We start from the raw sequence: 14,992 nt of genomic DNA on the forward strand, positions 1-14,992 counted from the left end.
CAGCAATGAAGAAGAAACATACTCCTGCTACACAGGACAAAATAACGAATCTCAAAATCATTGTGCTGGGTGAAAGAAGCCAGACAAAAGAGTACTCACTGTATAATTTCATTTATAGGAAGCTCATGAACAGATAAAACTAAATTACTGTGACAGAGGTCAAAATAGTAGTTACCTCTGGAGTGGGGGTAACTGGGAGGGAGCCTCCTGAATTGATGGAGATGTCCTACATCTTGAGCTTTATGGTGGTCCCTTGGGTCTATGCTCCATGCTGAAGATCTGTGCCCTTGATGAAATGTCAATTATTCCTCAATTTTAAAAGAAAACCTTAATTTGTAAAATTGTCATGGCAAAAGTTACCGGGTGAACAATTCAGATAATGAAGTGGATGAAGATTCTTCCCCCTTCCGTCCAGACACTACTGTTCCCCCTACTGGCTCTCTGTGCTTATGCCAGCCTCATGCAGCTCTCTAACCATGTGAGCTGGCAGCACGTGGCTGCTCGGAACTCCTGCAGGCTGGAATTCCTGCCCCACCCTGGCCAAAGCTAAACAACTTTTAAAACTGGCTGGCAGCCTGGGATTTTAAACTGCCTTCCTGCCTGATCCACTTCCCTTTAGCACATCCAGGAAGAAAGTTATAGCTTCTCTTGCTGGGGGGAAGGGAGATGAGACACCTCTGCCCCTATCCCCCTGAACTTTCCAGGGCAGAGGGGGTTCCGAGTCAGAAACTGAGAGGCAAGCCCACAGCACCCCCTTTCCCAGGCCCAGGCTCCTGCTTCCTCAGCAGAGATGTCAGCACTAGGGCCTTCTCTTGGGGAAGAGGTGTCTCCTGGCTTGACCAATCCCCCCATCTCTCCCGCAAAATGAGCTGAATACCTGCTGGGTGGGCTTAGGAGACATTATATCTGATAGTGTCTAGAGCATACTAATTGTCCCATGGCTGCAACTAAGACTCTGATGGTGAGTTACAATGGGGACAGATGTGGCCATGGACATCAGCACTTGGCACAAGGCCTGGGCATTGTAGACACTCAGCCCATGTTTCCTCCTCACCACGTGGCCTGATCCCGGAGTGGGAAGAGGACGCTCACAGCAGAAGTGAGGCTGCCCAGCCCCACCTGCCTGGGGGCTCTGGGACTAAGATGGGAGGTAAGGGGGGATGGGATACTCCTGGGAAGGCTGGAATGGTTGCTCTGCTTAAGTCTTCTGTGTGCCCTGGGGCAAGTGAGTGCCTTCTCTGAGCTCCTGAAGCTGCTTTCCTCTGTGAAACCAGGAGGAATGGTGGCTTCACGAGATCCCCTAAGCACTTAGGGTGGAGCAGGCATGCCAGCATGATGGCGCCCAGGGCCCATCGTCTCCCCTCCTCCATCTTCCTTTCTCAGGGGTCTGCACAGCTGTTTCCCCTTTTCTGGGGCAAATCCTCTCACCAAATAAACATTTGCCTTTCTATCGCTGCCTGCTAGGTGGAGGGGACTTCTGAAGCCTTGAGGTCCCTTCCCTCCCTGAGAACAGCCCAGCCCCAAGACCAAAACCACACCCCAATAACTCCCACCTATTGTGCCCTTGCAGAGGGCTCTGAACCAGGAGTGAAGACCAAGCTCTTGGGCATAAGAAACTTGAGAGAACAAGCTAGAGATAGGGCAAGTGTCCTTTAGACTCAGCATGGGGATCTGGAGTCCCCTTTTTCTGTTCTGATAGGAAATAGCCTCCATTTTCCCATCTGAAAAATGGGGTGGATAATCATTGCATCACCTACTTCACAACATAGATGAACTGTCCCAGAAAGTGGTAATCACGCCTGACATGTGTGTGCACTGTGTGTCAAAGACAGCATCTTATATATACAGATGCAAAGGAGTCCCTCCCATTGCACAGCTCCCATTTGTGTGGTGGGGGGAGCTGGGGGAAGGGTCACCTGCAGTGGTATTCAGGGAGGATTTCCTCAGAGATCTGGGTTTGGCCTGTGCTCCCAGATTGGCCCTTTCCCAATTTCTTGAGGGAATGAGGCTGGCGAGGGCCCAAATCTTAAAAGGCCATGCCAGGAGTTCTTTTTTTTTTTTTTTTTGAGACGGAGTCTCACTCTGTTGCCCAGGCTGGAGTGCAGTGGTGCAATTATCAGCTCACTGCAACCTCTGCCTCCCAAATTCAAGAAATTCTTCTGCCTCAGCCTCCCAGTTAGCTGGGACTACAGGTGTGTGCCTGGCTAATTTTTGTATTTTTAGTAGAGATGGGGTTTCACCATATTGGCCAGGCTGGTCTCGAACTCCTGACTTCGTGATCCGCCCACCTCAGCCTCCCAAAGTGCTGGGATTACAGGCGTGAGTCACTGTGCCTGGCTTTAAGTTTATCCTGAGGACAATGGGGAGCCATTGATGATCCTTGAGTGATGAGGTCACTCTTGCCTTTTGGTGCCGAGTTTACGAAGGGCAAGCCTAGAAGTGCTTGGGAGGCCAGGTGAGGGGAAGGAGGGGTTGAATCCAAAGTCCTGGCAGGAGTGTCACCCAAGAGATGGAAGACATTGAGAGAAGGGACAAGAGCATGAGGGCACCTCTCCAGCAACTCTTCCTGCCTCTGCTGACCCTGTCCCCTACCCCAATCCCGCCACTGGCGGGCTGCTGGGGTCTTACCCAGGGCCCCACAGGACACAATGCTGGTTTCTCAACTTGCTCAGTGCTTTATTGAACCAGGGCCCTAACAGATGACTCAGCAGGGCCTTCAAGCACAGCCCTGCCCCCATCTTGAGATTCAGAATCCAGAGGGTGCTCAGTCCTTGGTTTAGCTGCTTCTGTGACATTTCCTCTTGAATAGTTCCAAACCCTAAGTGTAAAGATTTTTGTCCACACAAATAGACACACATATATTCCTGCTGCAGGCTGTCATGCTCAACAAAACGCTCCCACCTGGTTTGGGTGTGCAAGGCACTGTGCATCCACGGCCATCCACCCATCCATCCAACCTTCCATCCATCCGCAACAAGACAGCAGCAAGTTCTGACCAGTCAGGCCCCAGGGTTCACAGCAGTAGGGGCTGGGCTTCCAGCAGGCTCACGATTCAGGCCTTAGCCCTTGCCCTGGGAGCCCCCAAGGATAATAACATCCCTTTCTGGGGCAACAAAACTGGGACCGAGTGGGTAACTGATATTTGACAGGGGAACCTAAACAGTCTATGGAAGTGTCCTGAGATAGGTATAAAGTCAAACAGACCAAGCACACAGGTAACACTGAAATAGGAAAGAGTAAGAGCTTCTGTTCAGGCTGGAGGTGCTCATATGGTGGGACAGGAAAGGGGAAAAGAGAAAGGGGCAACATGGCAGACATACCACGGTTCCTACAGAGGTTAGGGGCAGCCCTGGCCCGGGAAGTACACAGGGCAGAGCGCTGACTCCCAGGCCAGGAAGGAGTTTAGCGCTGACCCATCCTCAGGGACCATGGCTCTCCCCCAGCCTCAGCTGACACACACACAAAGGAGCGTTTCAGGACACAGGAAGATGAAGGGTTAACCCTAACAAGGAAACAAGAAGCTCCTGGAGGACACAAAATACTGCCTTTAAGCTGGTATTAACCCAACTTAACTAACTGAACAGACTGGGCTCTTCCAGGGGTGGGGGGCACCAGGATATGGAAAATGATGGGATGACACAGGGGAATCGGGGCTGGGGCAGACAGGCAGGACACCCACACCATCTTTCCCATGGACAGCACCTGAGGCCTCCGGCAGGCCCTCAGCCCGGCAGGCCCATAGGGCAGCTGGCTTCAGGCCTCGAAAGGCAAGGGAGGTAGCAGGACTGACGCAGGCCCCTCACTGGTCCTGCAGCCGGCTACAGAGCTCCCGCCGGCTCCGCTCCCCAGCCCAGCTGCGAGTCTTGAGGCGGAAGGTCTTTAGCTCATCCTTGAAGGCCTCGTGGTTCATGGGCCGGTAGTCCTGGGGTTCACAGAAGTTCTAGGGCAGGACAGGAGGGGTCAATGCAGTGGAATGGGTAAGTTTGGCAGGGACCCAACCCTCCCACCCCCTCATCCCACGGCTCCAGCCTGGCCAAGCCAACCCTCACACAGAGACTGTGGCCTTCCCCACCCACACTACCGGGTGCTGAGGGAAGAACTCCTTGTAGCCGCCTTTCAGGATATACATCTCGGGGTAGTAGAGGCTGGGGTAGTCGTTGACAGCACGGTCTCGTTCCCTGATGAAACGGCACCTGGGGTGTCACGGGCAGGGTGTGGTCAGAGTGGGGCATGCAGTGGCTTGTACATCATGGGACCTATCCCACACATCCCCTCCTTTGAGGGCCTTGGAGAGCCACAGAAGGCTTTAGAGCACAAGAATGTAACCACAAGAACACTTTTAGATCAGTCTGGCTACAGAAGAGGGTGGGGAGGTGGAAGGAAGGAGGTAAAACCAAGGGGATGAACTCTCCATTTCTAGAAGGCAGTTGCACAATCTTTGTTAGAGATATCTGTGCCTGGACCAGGAAAGGAGAAGCAGGAGAGGAGACAAGTGGGCCAAATTCAAGGGATCCATTCAGGCCACTCCTGGACAAGACCCGGTGAGGATCAGTGGTGGGGAGAAGGGAGGAGGAGGACCCAAGACTGAAGCCAGTGCCCAGGCCCAGTGCCAGGGTGGAGGTAGGTGCCACGTGCTGGGATGCCTGGAGAAGTTGGGAGGGCCTCAGGGATGTGACTCTGTAAGGGGTGTCTGGGTGCAGATTCCTACCACATGGGTGAGGCCAGGCTGGGGAGCCACTAGCAGTCAGAGGGACCAGTGGCAACCCAGGAGGAGGCAGGGGTGGGAGGACAGATGGCCAGGCAGAACAGGAATAGAGACAGAAGGAGCTCAGCCAGGGAGGCCCAGGTGCTGTGATGCCAATGGAGGAGGTTGCAATGGAGACCTAACAGCACTGAACAGGCAGAGGGTCAGTGTACTGGGGACTGACACAGGGCCCTTAGATTTCGAGAAAGACATCGCTAGAGACTTGGAACTAGATTTTCTGAGGGTGGCAGTAATGGATGTGGGGTGGACATGAGGCTTGATAGGCAGGACAGTGAGGGAGATGGGAGGCGGGTACCATGCACAGTGAAGTGGGGCTGAGGTCAGCTCTAGGCCATCAGATGGGACAGAGGAGGACCTGGACTTGCACCCCTGGCCATCTCAATGGTGCCAGCACCTGTGAGCCTGGGCAAGGAAGGCCGGGGCAGACACTAGCTGGCTGGGCGGAGCTGGGACTCACATGCGGGGCCCACGCTCAGATGAGAATTCACAGTGGAAAATGAGAATGACTCTCTTGTCCAGGCTACAGGGTGTGATGGGGCTCTGCAGCAGGAAGCTCTCGGCGTCGCGTTCCAGGGGCAAGTTCACCGCAGTCTGTCAGAGGAGCCAGAGGTCAGGCATAGCCCTGGGTCCAGGAGGCAGGCCCCTCCCCCTGCAGTCCCTCTCCTTCTCTTAGTAGGAACCCTCCCCATGAGAGGGGGCACCTGTCCTCCACCCATTCACCCTCTTGGCAGAGCAAGGACCTAAACCAGGTGGGATCTTCAGGGCCTCTCCCCATTGCCCCACCTTACCTTGATGTGCCCGCCTTCATACTCATAGGGGTATCTGCAGTCTACAATCACAAACTTATCCACGATGTTGCTGAACTTGCCCATCAACAGGGCCACCATCTGTAGGAGGTCATGGGGGTTGGTTCCGGCAGGTCAGGCTGGCAGCTGGAAGGTGGCCCTAGCCTGTCCTCTGGCCTAGTCCATACAGCCTGTCCCCAGGGAAGGTCAACAGTGGAGCTACAGTCCCAAATGTGCCTAGAAAATGGCGCAACACGGTTTACCGTTTCTGGTGAGATGTACTTGAGGTCTTGGTGCTTTCCATCTACTGTCTGTAGGAGGAAGGCCTGAAGGGAAGGGAAGGGATGCGGGAGAAAGGAGAAAGTTAAATTGGTAAGATCAGGAGCCTAAAAGAATGAAGTTTCATTCCCAAAATCAGAGGCCACACCTGCTTTGGCCTTCAAATTCAGTTCTGGTTCCCATGGCAACTGAGAGGCGCCTCTTGGGTCTGACACCCAGGGAACAACCTTCCAAGGGGAAAGAGAAATGAAAAAGGGAAGTGGAAGAGATGAACTCCACACTCTGCTCCCTACCCTCTGCCAAGCCCGAAGCTGAGGCATGAGGGGGTTCCAAGCCAGGTATGAGCTTGGAAATAAGATGGAGACGCAACAGATGCCTGGACTGACTTGAGGTGGAGTCAGGAGACAAGGAGGGCCAGAGGGAGGAATCTATGTGAGAACAAAGGATGAAAAGATACAAAGGACAAAGAAAAGGGGGGCTCCGGGGAGAGAGGGAGGAACCCAAGCAGCCCCTGGGCTAGAAGACCCCTGGTCAGTAAAAGGTCAAGCCCCCAAGGGGCCCCTTCACTGCTGCAGGTACCTTAGAGTAATCTCCAATCAGCTCTCGGTGGTCACTGTCCAGGAGGTTCTCGATCTCATCGTGACACAGTGATTTGGAGCGGAGGACGCGGGCTTTCTGGAAAGTGAGTCAGATGGAGGCCAAGGTCAGGGTGGGGCTGCCCTTCAGTGCTCTGTCTGGCTGGTACCCCCTTTCTCTGCCATGCCCAGGCTGCCACCTGCCCTCTGCCACAAACTTAGCCAAGGGGGTGGCTGCCCAGGTGCATGCCAAAGTGGATCCTAGGAGGAAGGCACTCACAGGTTCCTCAGCCTCCTGCTGCTCCTCAGGAGGGGTCACGCTCCGCCTCCGCTTATTCTGCACGGGTGTGTCCCTGTCCTGGGGCCGCTCCAGCCTCTTGAGGATGGGCCGGATCACGCTGCAGGGCATGGATGGAGAGCGGAAGAGCCGCTGGCACTTGCTGTACATGACGAGGTCCTGGCAGGGACAGCAGGTTAGGGATCAGAGTGCCCAGGCCCCACCCCATCCCTCAAATCCACTGGAGAGTAGGATGGACCCCATGCCTCCAAATTCAGAGGGGGCCACCCCAGAGGCCCACCTGTTCATCTTCCTTTTCCAAAGTCTTGACCAGTGGGGCACTAATGAGACTCTCCATGCCTGGGGGAACTGCATCATCGTCCTGAGGCCAGATTAGCAAGGACAGGGTCACACCCACAGGAATAGGCCAAACCCCTCCAGTTCCGGAATTCTCCAGCACAGCCTTCCCTGTTTCCCTGGCAAACTCCAGGTTGGGGTGAGAAGCTCCCCTACCTCCCAAACCTGCCCTCCACTGTGGCACCAGCCACCTGCCTTTCAGGGCAGCCTTTAAAATTCCAAGCTGCCTCTTAACTCCCCCCTCCCCAATACCTGGGCCCCCTGATGGTGGGCGTTCTTCCTACCAGGAAGAACTAGTTCCCCCTAGTCCACCAGGCCCCTAGTCCCCCCTAACCTCTCATTGGCCAGAGGTTAGGCTGTGACTCAGTTACCTCAAATTCTTCTTCTGACACTGGAATGAGGTCACGGTCCTGCCACAAGGGCTCAGAGCTCTCTTCTTTTAGGCGAACCCAGGGATAGGGAGGTAGGGGCCTGGTGGGACAAGGCTGTTTACCTTTAAGTCACTCTCTAGGATGTCCACAAATCCATCATCTTCCTCAGTATCCCCCTCTGCAGGGGTCAGAGAGAAGCGACCTAGGGCCAGGGGGCTGAGCTCCTCCACTTCCATCTTCCGCTCAGGACTGAGACACTGTCCACATGACAGACAGACACAGACTTAGAGGTAGAGATAGTTCCCACCCCCATCCTCCTGAGGAAAAGTTCCCAGTGCCTGGGGGTTCAGGGCCACCCTCCTATTCCCCGAGGATGCCTCCCCAGGCCCCTTCCAGGGGTCTGCTCTCTGGACATACCATCAGGTCGGGGGCCGAGCTGGGTCTCTGGGCAAAGGCTTCCCTGCGGCTGGCCCACTCTGCCAGAGCATGGGTGGAGCTGGGATGTGTGGGCTTCCATGGCATCTTGAAGACAAATCCATCCTGCAGCCAAGATGGGAGAGGAAGGTCCTCACATGCCAGGGAACCACTCCAGCATGCCCCCTCCTCTCCCCGGAGAGCTCCCACTCCTGCCTTCCAGAAGCGCACATTCTCCTTGTCTTCCCCAGAGCTGCTGGCAGCTCCACTGCCCGCCTCGTTCTTCCTCCGGCCGTCGGGCGCCTGGGAGTTGGTGATGTTCCGAAGCACGGGGCTGTGGCCCAGCAGCCTCACCTAGAGAGCCAGGCAGGGCGGCAGGCAGAGGAATGAAGGCTGCATTCCTCCGGCACCAGCCCAGGCCCTACCTTCTCCACCTCTCCTCCAGCTCCTCCCACTTACCTACCTACCTCTGAAACCCTATCTCTCACAGCCTGCCTGGGGACACCCAGCTGGGAGGTGATCCCTGGATGCATCCTGCTCATCTACCCCATGCCTGGCCAGCATGCCTAAGCCTCAGTCAGGCCTCGAAGACACTCACCGGCATAGACTGGAAGCGTCTGATGGCAAACTGCTCGCTACAGGAGGAAGTGGGGACAGGTGAGAGCTGGGAGAGGCAGGGCGGGGACTGAGAGCATGCAGCATGCCCTTCTGGAGCCCTGTACGTCTTAGGGGAAAGCTTGTGGTAGATGGAAGAGGCCCAGGAACACTTACTTTCGAATGACCCGGCTGGCTGCCTGGATGGCCTGTTCAAACCTAGGACAGAGAAGGGTCCCATGCAACCCATGCTCCCTCCGCACCCGTCACCCACCCCAGCACCAGGCCCCTAGTCCCCAGCACCAGGTCTCCAGTCCAGGGGGTAGTGAGGGCAAAGACAAGGGCCAGGGCTCAAGGCAGTGGAAGGGGTGGGGTAGGAAGAACGCCCACCATCAGGGGGCCCAGGTATTGGGGAGGGGGAGATAAGAGGCAGCTTGGAATTTTAAAGGCTGCCCTGAATGAAAGAAAGCCCAGAGAATGGCAGTAATAGAGACAGCTGGGGCAGGTCACAGGGTCAGGGAAGCATCACCAAGGCAACAGTCTCGCCAGCCTGCACCAGGCCTTCCACCTGTATGCAAATCACCTCAGCGGGGCCATATGGCTGCCAGGAAAGGCATCCATCCATCCTATGATGATAGGCCAGGGGCACCCAGCAATGTGGGTGTCTCCAGGGCCTGGACAACAGCAAGGCTAGGCTTCCTCTCCCCTGTGAGGAGCTGGCCTGGCTCCAGGTCCTCCGAGGACTGGGGCATGCTTTAGGGCTCCCCCAATCAGCTCCAGTCTGATACAGTAGACCCCCTAGTGACAAACGTGCAGGGTCACATCCTCTCCTCCCTCCTATGGAATTTTCCAGGACCAGCCTCTGTCCCACCCCCTCCTCCTGCCTTAGAAGAGGCCAGCAGGCAAGGAATTCCAACACATGTTCCCTCTGAGGCCCCGCCCCCCAGCCGTGTTACAGGAGACCACCTGCCACGTGGAGCTTTTGTGCATCTACACACACACACACACACACACACACACACACACACACACAGCTTCTGAGAAACTCTGTATAACTGTCAAAGCAGGTGCAGGGCAGGGAACCACTCAGGGATAAAGTATGAGGGGGATGCCCCCCTGGGGGAGCTGCTGTGCCCAGCCAACCTGGCATCAGGGACGACCAATTTCATTGGCTTGCACATGGGCCTTGGGGGTAGGGCAAGATTGCTCTGTGCTGCCACCAAAACCAACCTGCAGTCCCCCAACCCCACCCAATCCTCTCCCCATTTCCTGTTTGTGAACCGATCTGCAGCCCAGCCCAGTCTGATCAAAGGCAATGGGAGGTAAGACAAGTCACTACCCTAAACCCAAAGCCACAGTCCCCAGCACAGGCCAGGGACGCCCAGCTGTCCCTACTAATGGCTGGCAGCTGCCCCGCTGCTTGGGCTTTAACAACTGGACGGGAACAGCTGTGCTCTGGAAGACACCACCCATGCCCACAGCCAAGCGGAAGGTCTGTCCAGGCCAGAGCCCACAAACTCTCTGTCTGTTCCCTTGCACAAAGGGCCTAGACCAGGGCTGGCCAGAGGGTAAAGTGTCATCGAAGTCAGAGGTTGCTGATCGGCCAAGAGCCAAATCAATCTGCAGGCAACTGTATTTTGTTTGGCCTAGAGTGAGTTAAAGTTTTGAATTAGTTGGATCATATTTTTAAATTGTAATATTTCACAGAAAAAAATGGGTATAGGCAAGAAAGAAAAACGGGACATACGCTGGGCTTGTATTCCTGCAAGACATGGGCTGTAGTCTAGTATCTGCTCTCCCAGTGGCCACTGTCCCCACTATCCCTGGCCCTGAGCCCACTCTCGGTTGGCTCCCATGAGAGCAGATCCTTCTCTGAGACAGGGAGCAGAATGCCAAGGCCTGAGAAGGTCAGTGAGCCCCCCGGCCATGGGGATCCTGAAGCCACCCCATGGTCTGTCTGCTTTCCCAGGCCTCCCAGGTGAGTTTATGGTAGAACTAGGATTCTTAAAGACAGGTGCTGAATGCTTGGTAGTACACATTCCCATCTCTACTCACGTCTGCTCTGCCATCTGGGGATCCATAGGACTGGGGGAATCCATGCAGAGACCTGAGGGGACAGAGCACCTTGGTTTGAAAGTAGTGGCACTTTCTGTATTCTTTCCCCACCATGTCCCAATAAGAAAAAAAAAAAACAACAAAACAGTTTCTAGTTTGGCTTTGACACATTAGAAAACGAAACAAAAACCCAACCATGGACCCTGAGAGCTGACACATCGTTCCCCAAATGGTACAGGGCTCCACTCCCTGTTTACTATGGAAGTTCCTTCATATGCGTCTTTAAACCACAATGCTCACTAAGCATTTTTGTTGAACTAGTTTAAAATAATTTGTTCTAGAAGAGACAACAGATTTTTAAAGAGGTTATCGGCTAAGAATGTTCTAAAGACCAACTCTCAGCCCTGGGTGCTTCCCAGGTAGGGTTGTGGTTTAGGAACTTTGGTGCGTGATTTTACATAGGTAAGATCTCATCTGCCTAGAGGGCCCCACCCTCTCTCATCCACTCAGCCAGTCCTCGTTGGGTGTGGTGAGCCCCACAAGAGGTGTGTCTTCCTCCCATCTCTGTGGAGGGTGGGGGAGAGGCTCCTGGGCCCACCAGGTTGTGGGGAGGATGTTAGTTTGATCGGCAGGGAAATTGGGAGGCCCAGGCAGCCCCCACAAACTCTCCTGGCACAGGCAGATCTCCCCAGGCTCTCCTGGGCCTCACCTGCATCAGAATATTCGGAGGATTCAGACGACAGGGAGGATTCAGATGCCCGTCGAGACAGGGATAGGCGCGTCAGGCGGCTGTGGCTGCGGAAGAGCAGGGTCCCTACCTGACTCTTTGGGGTTTCGCTGGGAAGGGAGCAGGGACCCGGGAAAGGAGAAAGGTAAACGTGGGGCTCAAGGCCTGGCTAGCCCACATTCCCACTCCCTTGCTGAGAAAAGAACTGAACGAAACACTACACCAGGAAAGCAATGGCCCCGAGGGCCCCCTCTTCTCAGGTCAAGGCAGGTTCATTCTACAGAGGCCCTAAAGGGTCTTCTTCTTCTCTTTGTTGACTGGTTTAAGAAAGGTCCTCCCAGGTGCAGGGCAAGGTGAGCCCAGGGTGTGAGCAAGGGGGCCTGGCTGGAGGCCAGCCTAGGGGTTGGTGGTCTAGCAGAGCCACCCCGGAGAGCCTTCCCCTAAACTGTCAGACCCCCACCTTTCCAGGACCCTTCCTGAAGGATGGACCAAGACCAGGTTCTCCTACTGGAACAACCCAGCTCTCCCCTTGCAGACTTAGGGAGCAGGATCAGTGTTTAATTAATTGCCTTAATTCTGGGGGCAGAATTGGGGTGGAGGGAGCAGGGGCATGGATGTGTGAGTGCTCCACGGCTCTGCCACCCTCAAGTTCCCTCTCCAGGCTTGGGATTCCCATCCTGGGGCAAAATGGTGGCTATCTGGGCAGAGATTAGGGAGGCAGCGTGGTGGAGGCACAATGAGGGAGGAGGGAGTGAGGGGAAAGAAGACTTGGAGAGGCTTGTGCAGACTCAGAGCAGGTCACCTGGAGGGTGTGGGGGGCACAGCCCAGGTCTCACTTCCCATGTCCTGGGCCCCTATGAAGGGACAAGGGCGTACCTCTCCACTGCTCAGGATGCCTCCCCGGGACTCCACCTGCTGGATTCGACTACCATGCCTAGTTCTCCAGGAGGCCCAGGACTCCAGACCGAGCCTTTCACCCCCATATCCAGCCTCCTTGGGGTGTCCTACCTGCCGAGCCCGGCGAGGTCGTGCATGGTCTGGGTGAGGGTGGTGACCGGCGAGGAAGCGGCCGCGCGCACCGGGGACCCCAGGAGGCCATGAGATCCCAGCAGGAGGCCCGGGAGGTGGCCCGGACGCTGGGCGCCACCGCACACGCCTGCTGGACTGAGAGCCGAGCCTGGCGCGGGCTCCGGCTGGGGCACCTCCATCGCGGCGGGGCCGGCAGAAGGCTGGCTGGAGGGCCGGGCGCAGGGCAGCCAACAAACGCCGGCACAGCTGGCTGGGCCGAGGGAGGCAGCGGGCGAGGGGTGGGGGAGGGAAGGGAGGGAGGGAGGAAGAGCCACAGGGCCAGGCGCGAGGGAGGAGAGGGATGCGGGGAGGGTGGGGGGCGAGGGACGCGGGACTCAGGCACCAGCCTGGGAAGCCTCTAGTTGCAGCTGCCACTTCCACCTCCTTATATATTCGAAAAATAACAGCAGCCGCGCCGCCGGAGGCCACCAATGGGGTAGCGGGTTAGATGAGGGCGGGATTGAGGGCGGGGCCCGCAGGGCAAGAGGCGCGGAGGCTGGATTTCCAGGCTTTCGGTGGGCCGGAGGAATTAAGATTTATCCCACACACTCGCACATCCCCCTGGCGCGAGGATCCTGGCCTCCCAAAATCCGCCTCTCGCGACATGGTTTGGAGCTCCACACTCCCAAAGGCAGCAGCAACGCCCTAGGGTGGCCTCCGCAGGACCCCCCACGGCATGTCGTCACCTGGGATCACCGCTAGGGACGGGGAGAGGCTCCAACCGGCTCCCGGAAGTTTGCTAAACCCAGCTGGGCTGTACGGTCTGCGTTAGATACCCCATTTTACAGACCTGGACGTTGAGGCGTGAAGTTCATTAACTCAATCAAGGTCACGCGGTTGGGCAGGCTGTAGGCCAGGATTCGCTCGCTCCAGGCGCCTCTGACCGCGCAGCCTCCCCGCCTCCGCGACTGGCTGCGCTGAGCAGCAGCAAAACGTCATTCGCAGGCGGAGCGCCCAGCGTAGGAGGTGGGAGGGCAGTGGGGCCCCCAAGCGGAACTGATGGGCGCTTTCGGGGGACCCCAGGTTAGATGTTATCCCAACCGGCCCAATTTTCGCGGCAGCCTCAGTAGAGGCTCTAAACGGTGGAACTAGGAATGGATTTCCGCGGCTGGGGGTCGAGGAGGGTGTCAGCAACCAGAGAAGCGAATTAAGTATCACGCCCATTGATGATTTGGCTAACTTGGTGCTAATGGCACCATATTATTTAATTGGTGTTTCTTTGATGACCAGACCAGAGAGGCTGAATTTGTCATTCGTTTTAAGCGGAGCATCTTCCAATTATCTTTTTTTGTTTTGTTTTGTTTTTTTGAGATGGAGTCTCCCTCTGTCAACCCGGCTGGAGTGCAGTGGCGATCTCTGCCCACTACAACCTCCGCCACCCGGGTTCAAGCGATTCTTCTGCCTCAGCCTCCCGAGTAGCTGAGACTACAGGAGCGCGCCACCACGCCCAGCTAATTTTTGTATTTTTAGTAAAGACGAGGGTTTCACCATATTGGCCAGGCTGGTCTCGAACTCCTGACCTCGTGATCCACCCACCTAGGCCTCCCAAAGTGCTGGGATTACAGGCAGAAGCCACTGTGCCCGGCCCATCTTCCAATTATCTAAATGCCTTCCAGCCCCGCTCGTTTTCCAGGCCTCCTGGAACAAGAGGCCTGAAGGCTGCACCCAAAAGCCAGTGGGTAGTGCGCAGCTTTCGCATCCTGTCTCCCCAGGTTAGAAGTGGCCTCTGGCTGGGCGGGTGGTGGTGCAGGGGGCGGGCTGCAGCTCAGCAAGGCAGGAGCGCCCCTTCTTGTGCAGTCCCAGCCACCCGGACCCAAGGTACATTGGATGGGGGTGGCAAAAGGGAGGGCCTGGTGATGGGGGGCTGGGTGGGCCAATGCATCTGAAGGGGAGGGGAAGACCCCAGCCCCACCTGAGAGGGGTGGCCAAGGTGGAACCGTGACCTTTCCTTTTCTCCACATTTTGCCCAGCTCCTGTGCTGTGCAGAGAGCTCTGCAAGACTGAATTTCCGGTTCATCCTCCCTGGGTCAGGGGTCATGCCCTGGACCTCCAGCCACTACTTCCAGTGAGGATGTGACTGCCCTTAGTGCCAGGAGGGAAGGGGAAGTGCCCTTGTGAAGCCACCCAGCCCAAAAACCAGAAATAAAACTGCCCCGAGATTTGCATTTTCAAAATAAACACAACAGGTATCCCCCCACCCCCCACCCAGCCAACATACATCTGCACAGGGTGTATGTGGCAGGGCAGGCATTATACTATTGAATCCCTTGAAATCCCACAGTTAGGTCACCTCTGGGCCAGTGAGGGGGGAGGTGGGCAAGACCACAGAGGGGTTCTGGGTTTTTTTGTTTGTTTGTTTGAAATGGAGTCTCACCGTGTTGCCCAGGCTGAAGTGCAGTGGCACGATCTCGGCTCACTGCAAGCTCTGCCTCTCGGGTTCAAGCGATTTTCCTGCCTCAGCCTCCTGAGTATCTGGGATTACAGGTGCCCGCCACCATTCCTGGCCAATTTTGTATTTTCAGTAGAGACAGGGTTTTGCCATATTGGCCAGGCTGGTCTCGAACTCCTGACCTCAGGTGATCCACCCACCTCGGCCTCCCAAAGTGCTAGGATTAAAGGCGTTAGCCACCGCGCCTGGCCCACATACATAATTTAAAATATTCTAGTAGCCACATTTAAAACAGTAAAAAAGAAACATGAAATTACTGTAATATTTTATTCAATG

General features: G+C 56.0%; 1 protein-coding gene across 7 annotated transcripts; it reads right to left on the reverse strand.

Annotated features, from left to right (window-relative positions):
- Positions 1 to 2,655: 2,655 nt before the first annotated feature.
- On the reverse strand, positions 2,656 to 13,401 carry CDC25B (cell division cycle 25B). Of its 7 annotated transcripts, none has more exons than XM_009233400.4 (16): positions 12,208 to 13,401; positions 11,182 to 11,309; positions 10,473 to 10,524; positions 8,595 to 8,636; positions 8,422 to 8,458; positions 8,040 to 8,177; positions 7,827 to 7,949; positions 7,532 to 7,666; positions 6,983 to 7,063; positions 6,685 to 6,861; positions 6,409 to 6,504; positions 5,814 to 5,876; positions 5,554 to 5,652; positions 5,223 to 5,356; positions 4,082 to 4,193; positions 2,656 to 3,940 (listed from the first exon to the last, which is right to left on the reverse strand). In XM_009233400.4, the coding sequence occupies exons 1-16, from the start codon at positions 12,405 to 12,407 to the stop codon at positions 3,800 to 3,802; spliced, it is 1,758 nt and encodes a 585-aa protein (XP_009231675.1). In that variant the 5' UTR covers positions 12,408 to 13,401; the 3' UTR covers positions 2,656 to 3,799. The 7 variants fall into 7 exon arrangements, with proteins under 7 accessions (XP_009231675.1, XP_009231676.1, XP_009231677.1 ...); XM_009233401.4 differs by having other exon boundaries at positions 8,055 to 8,177; positions 12,208 to 13,346; XM_009233402.4 differs by having other exon boundaries at positions 8,055 to 8,177; positions 11,182 to 11,267; positions 12,208 to 13,203.
- Between the last annotated feature and the right edge of the window lie 1,591 nt (positions 13,402 to 14,992).

This window comes from Pongo abelii, chromosome 21 (assembly GCF_028885655.2).
Source record: "Pongo abelii isolate AG06213 chromosome 21, NHGRI_mPonAbe1-v2.0_pri, whole genome shotgun sequence".
In the NCBI taxonomy this organism is placed as follows: Eukaryota; Metazoa; Chordata; class Mammalia; order Primates; family Hominidae; genus Pongo; species Pongo abelii.

Bases quoted from the DNA above. Each gene is read 5' to 3' on its own strand.
- CDC25B (XM_009233399.4), bottom strand. From the start codon at position 12,407: ATGGAGGTGCCCCAGCCGGAGCCCGCGCCAGGCTCGGCTCTCAGTCCA. The intron at 11,268-12,207 runs GTAGGACACCCC...GCTCTTCCGCAG, and splicing joins GACCTCGCCGGGCTCGGCAG to CCACAGCCGCCTGACGCGCC. The intron at 10,525-11,181 runs GTGAGGCCCAGG...CTGTCCCCTCAG, and splicing joins CTCCGAATATTCTGATGCAG to GTCTCTGCATGGATTCCCCC.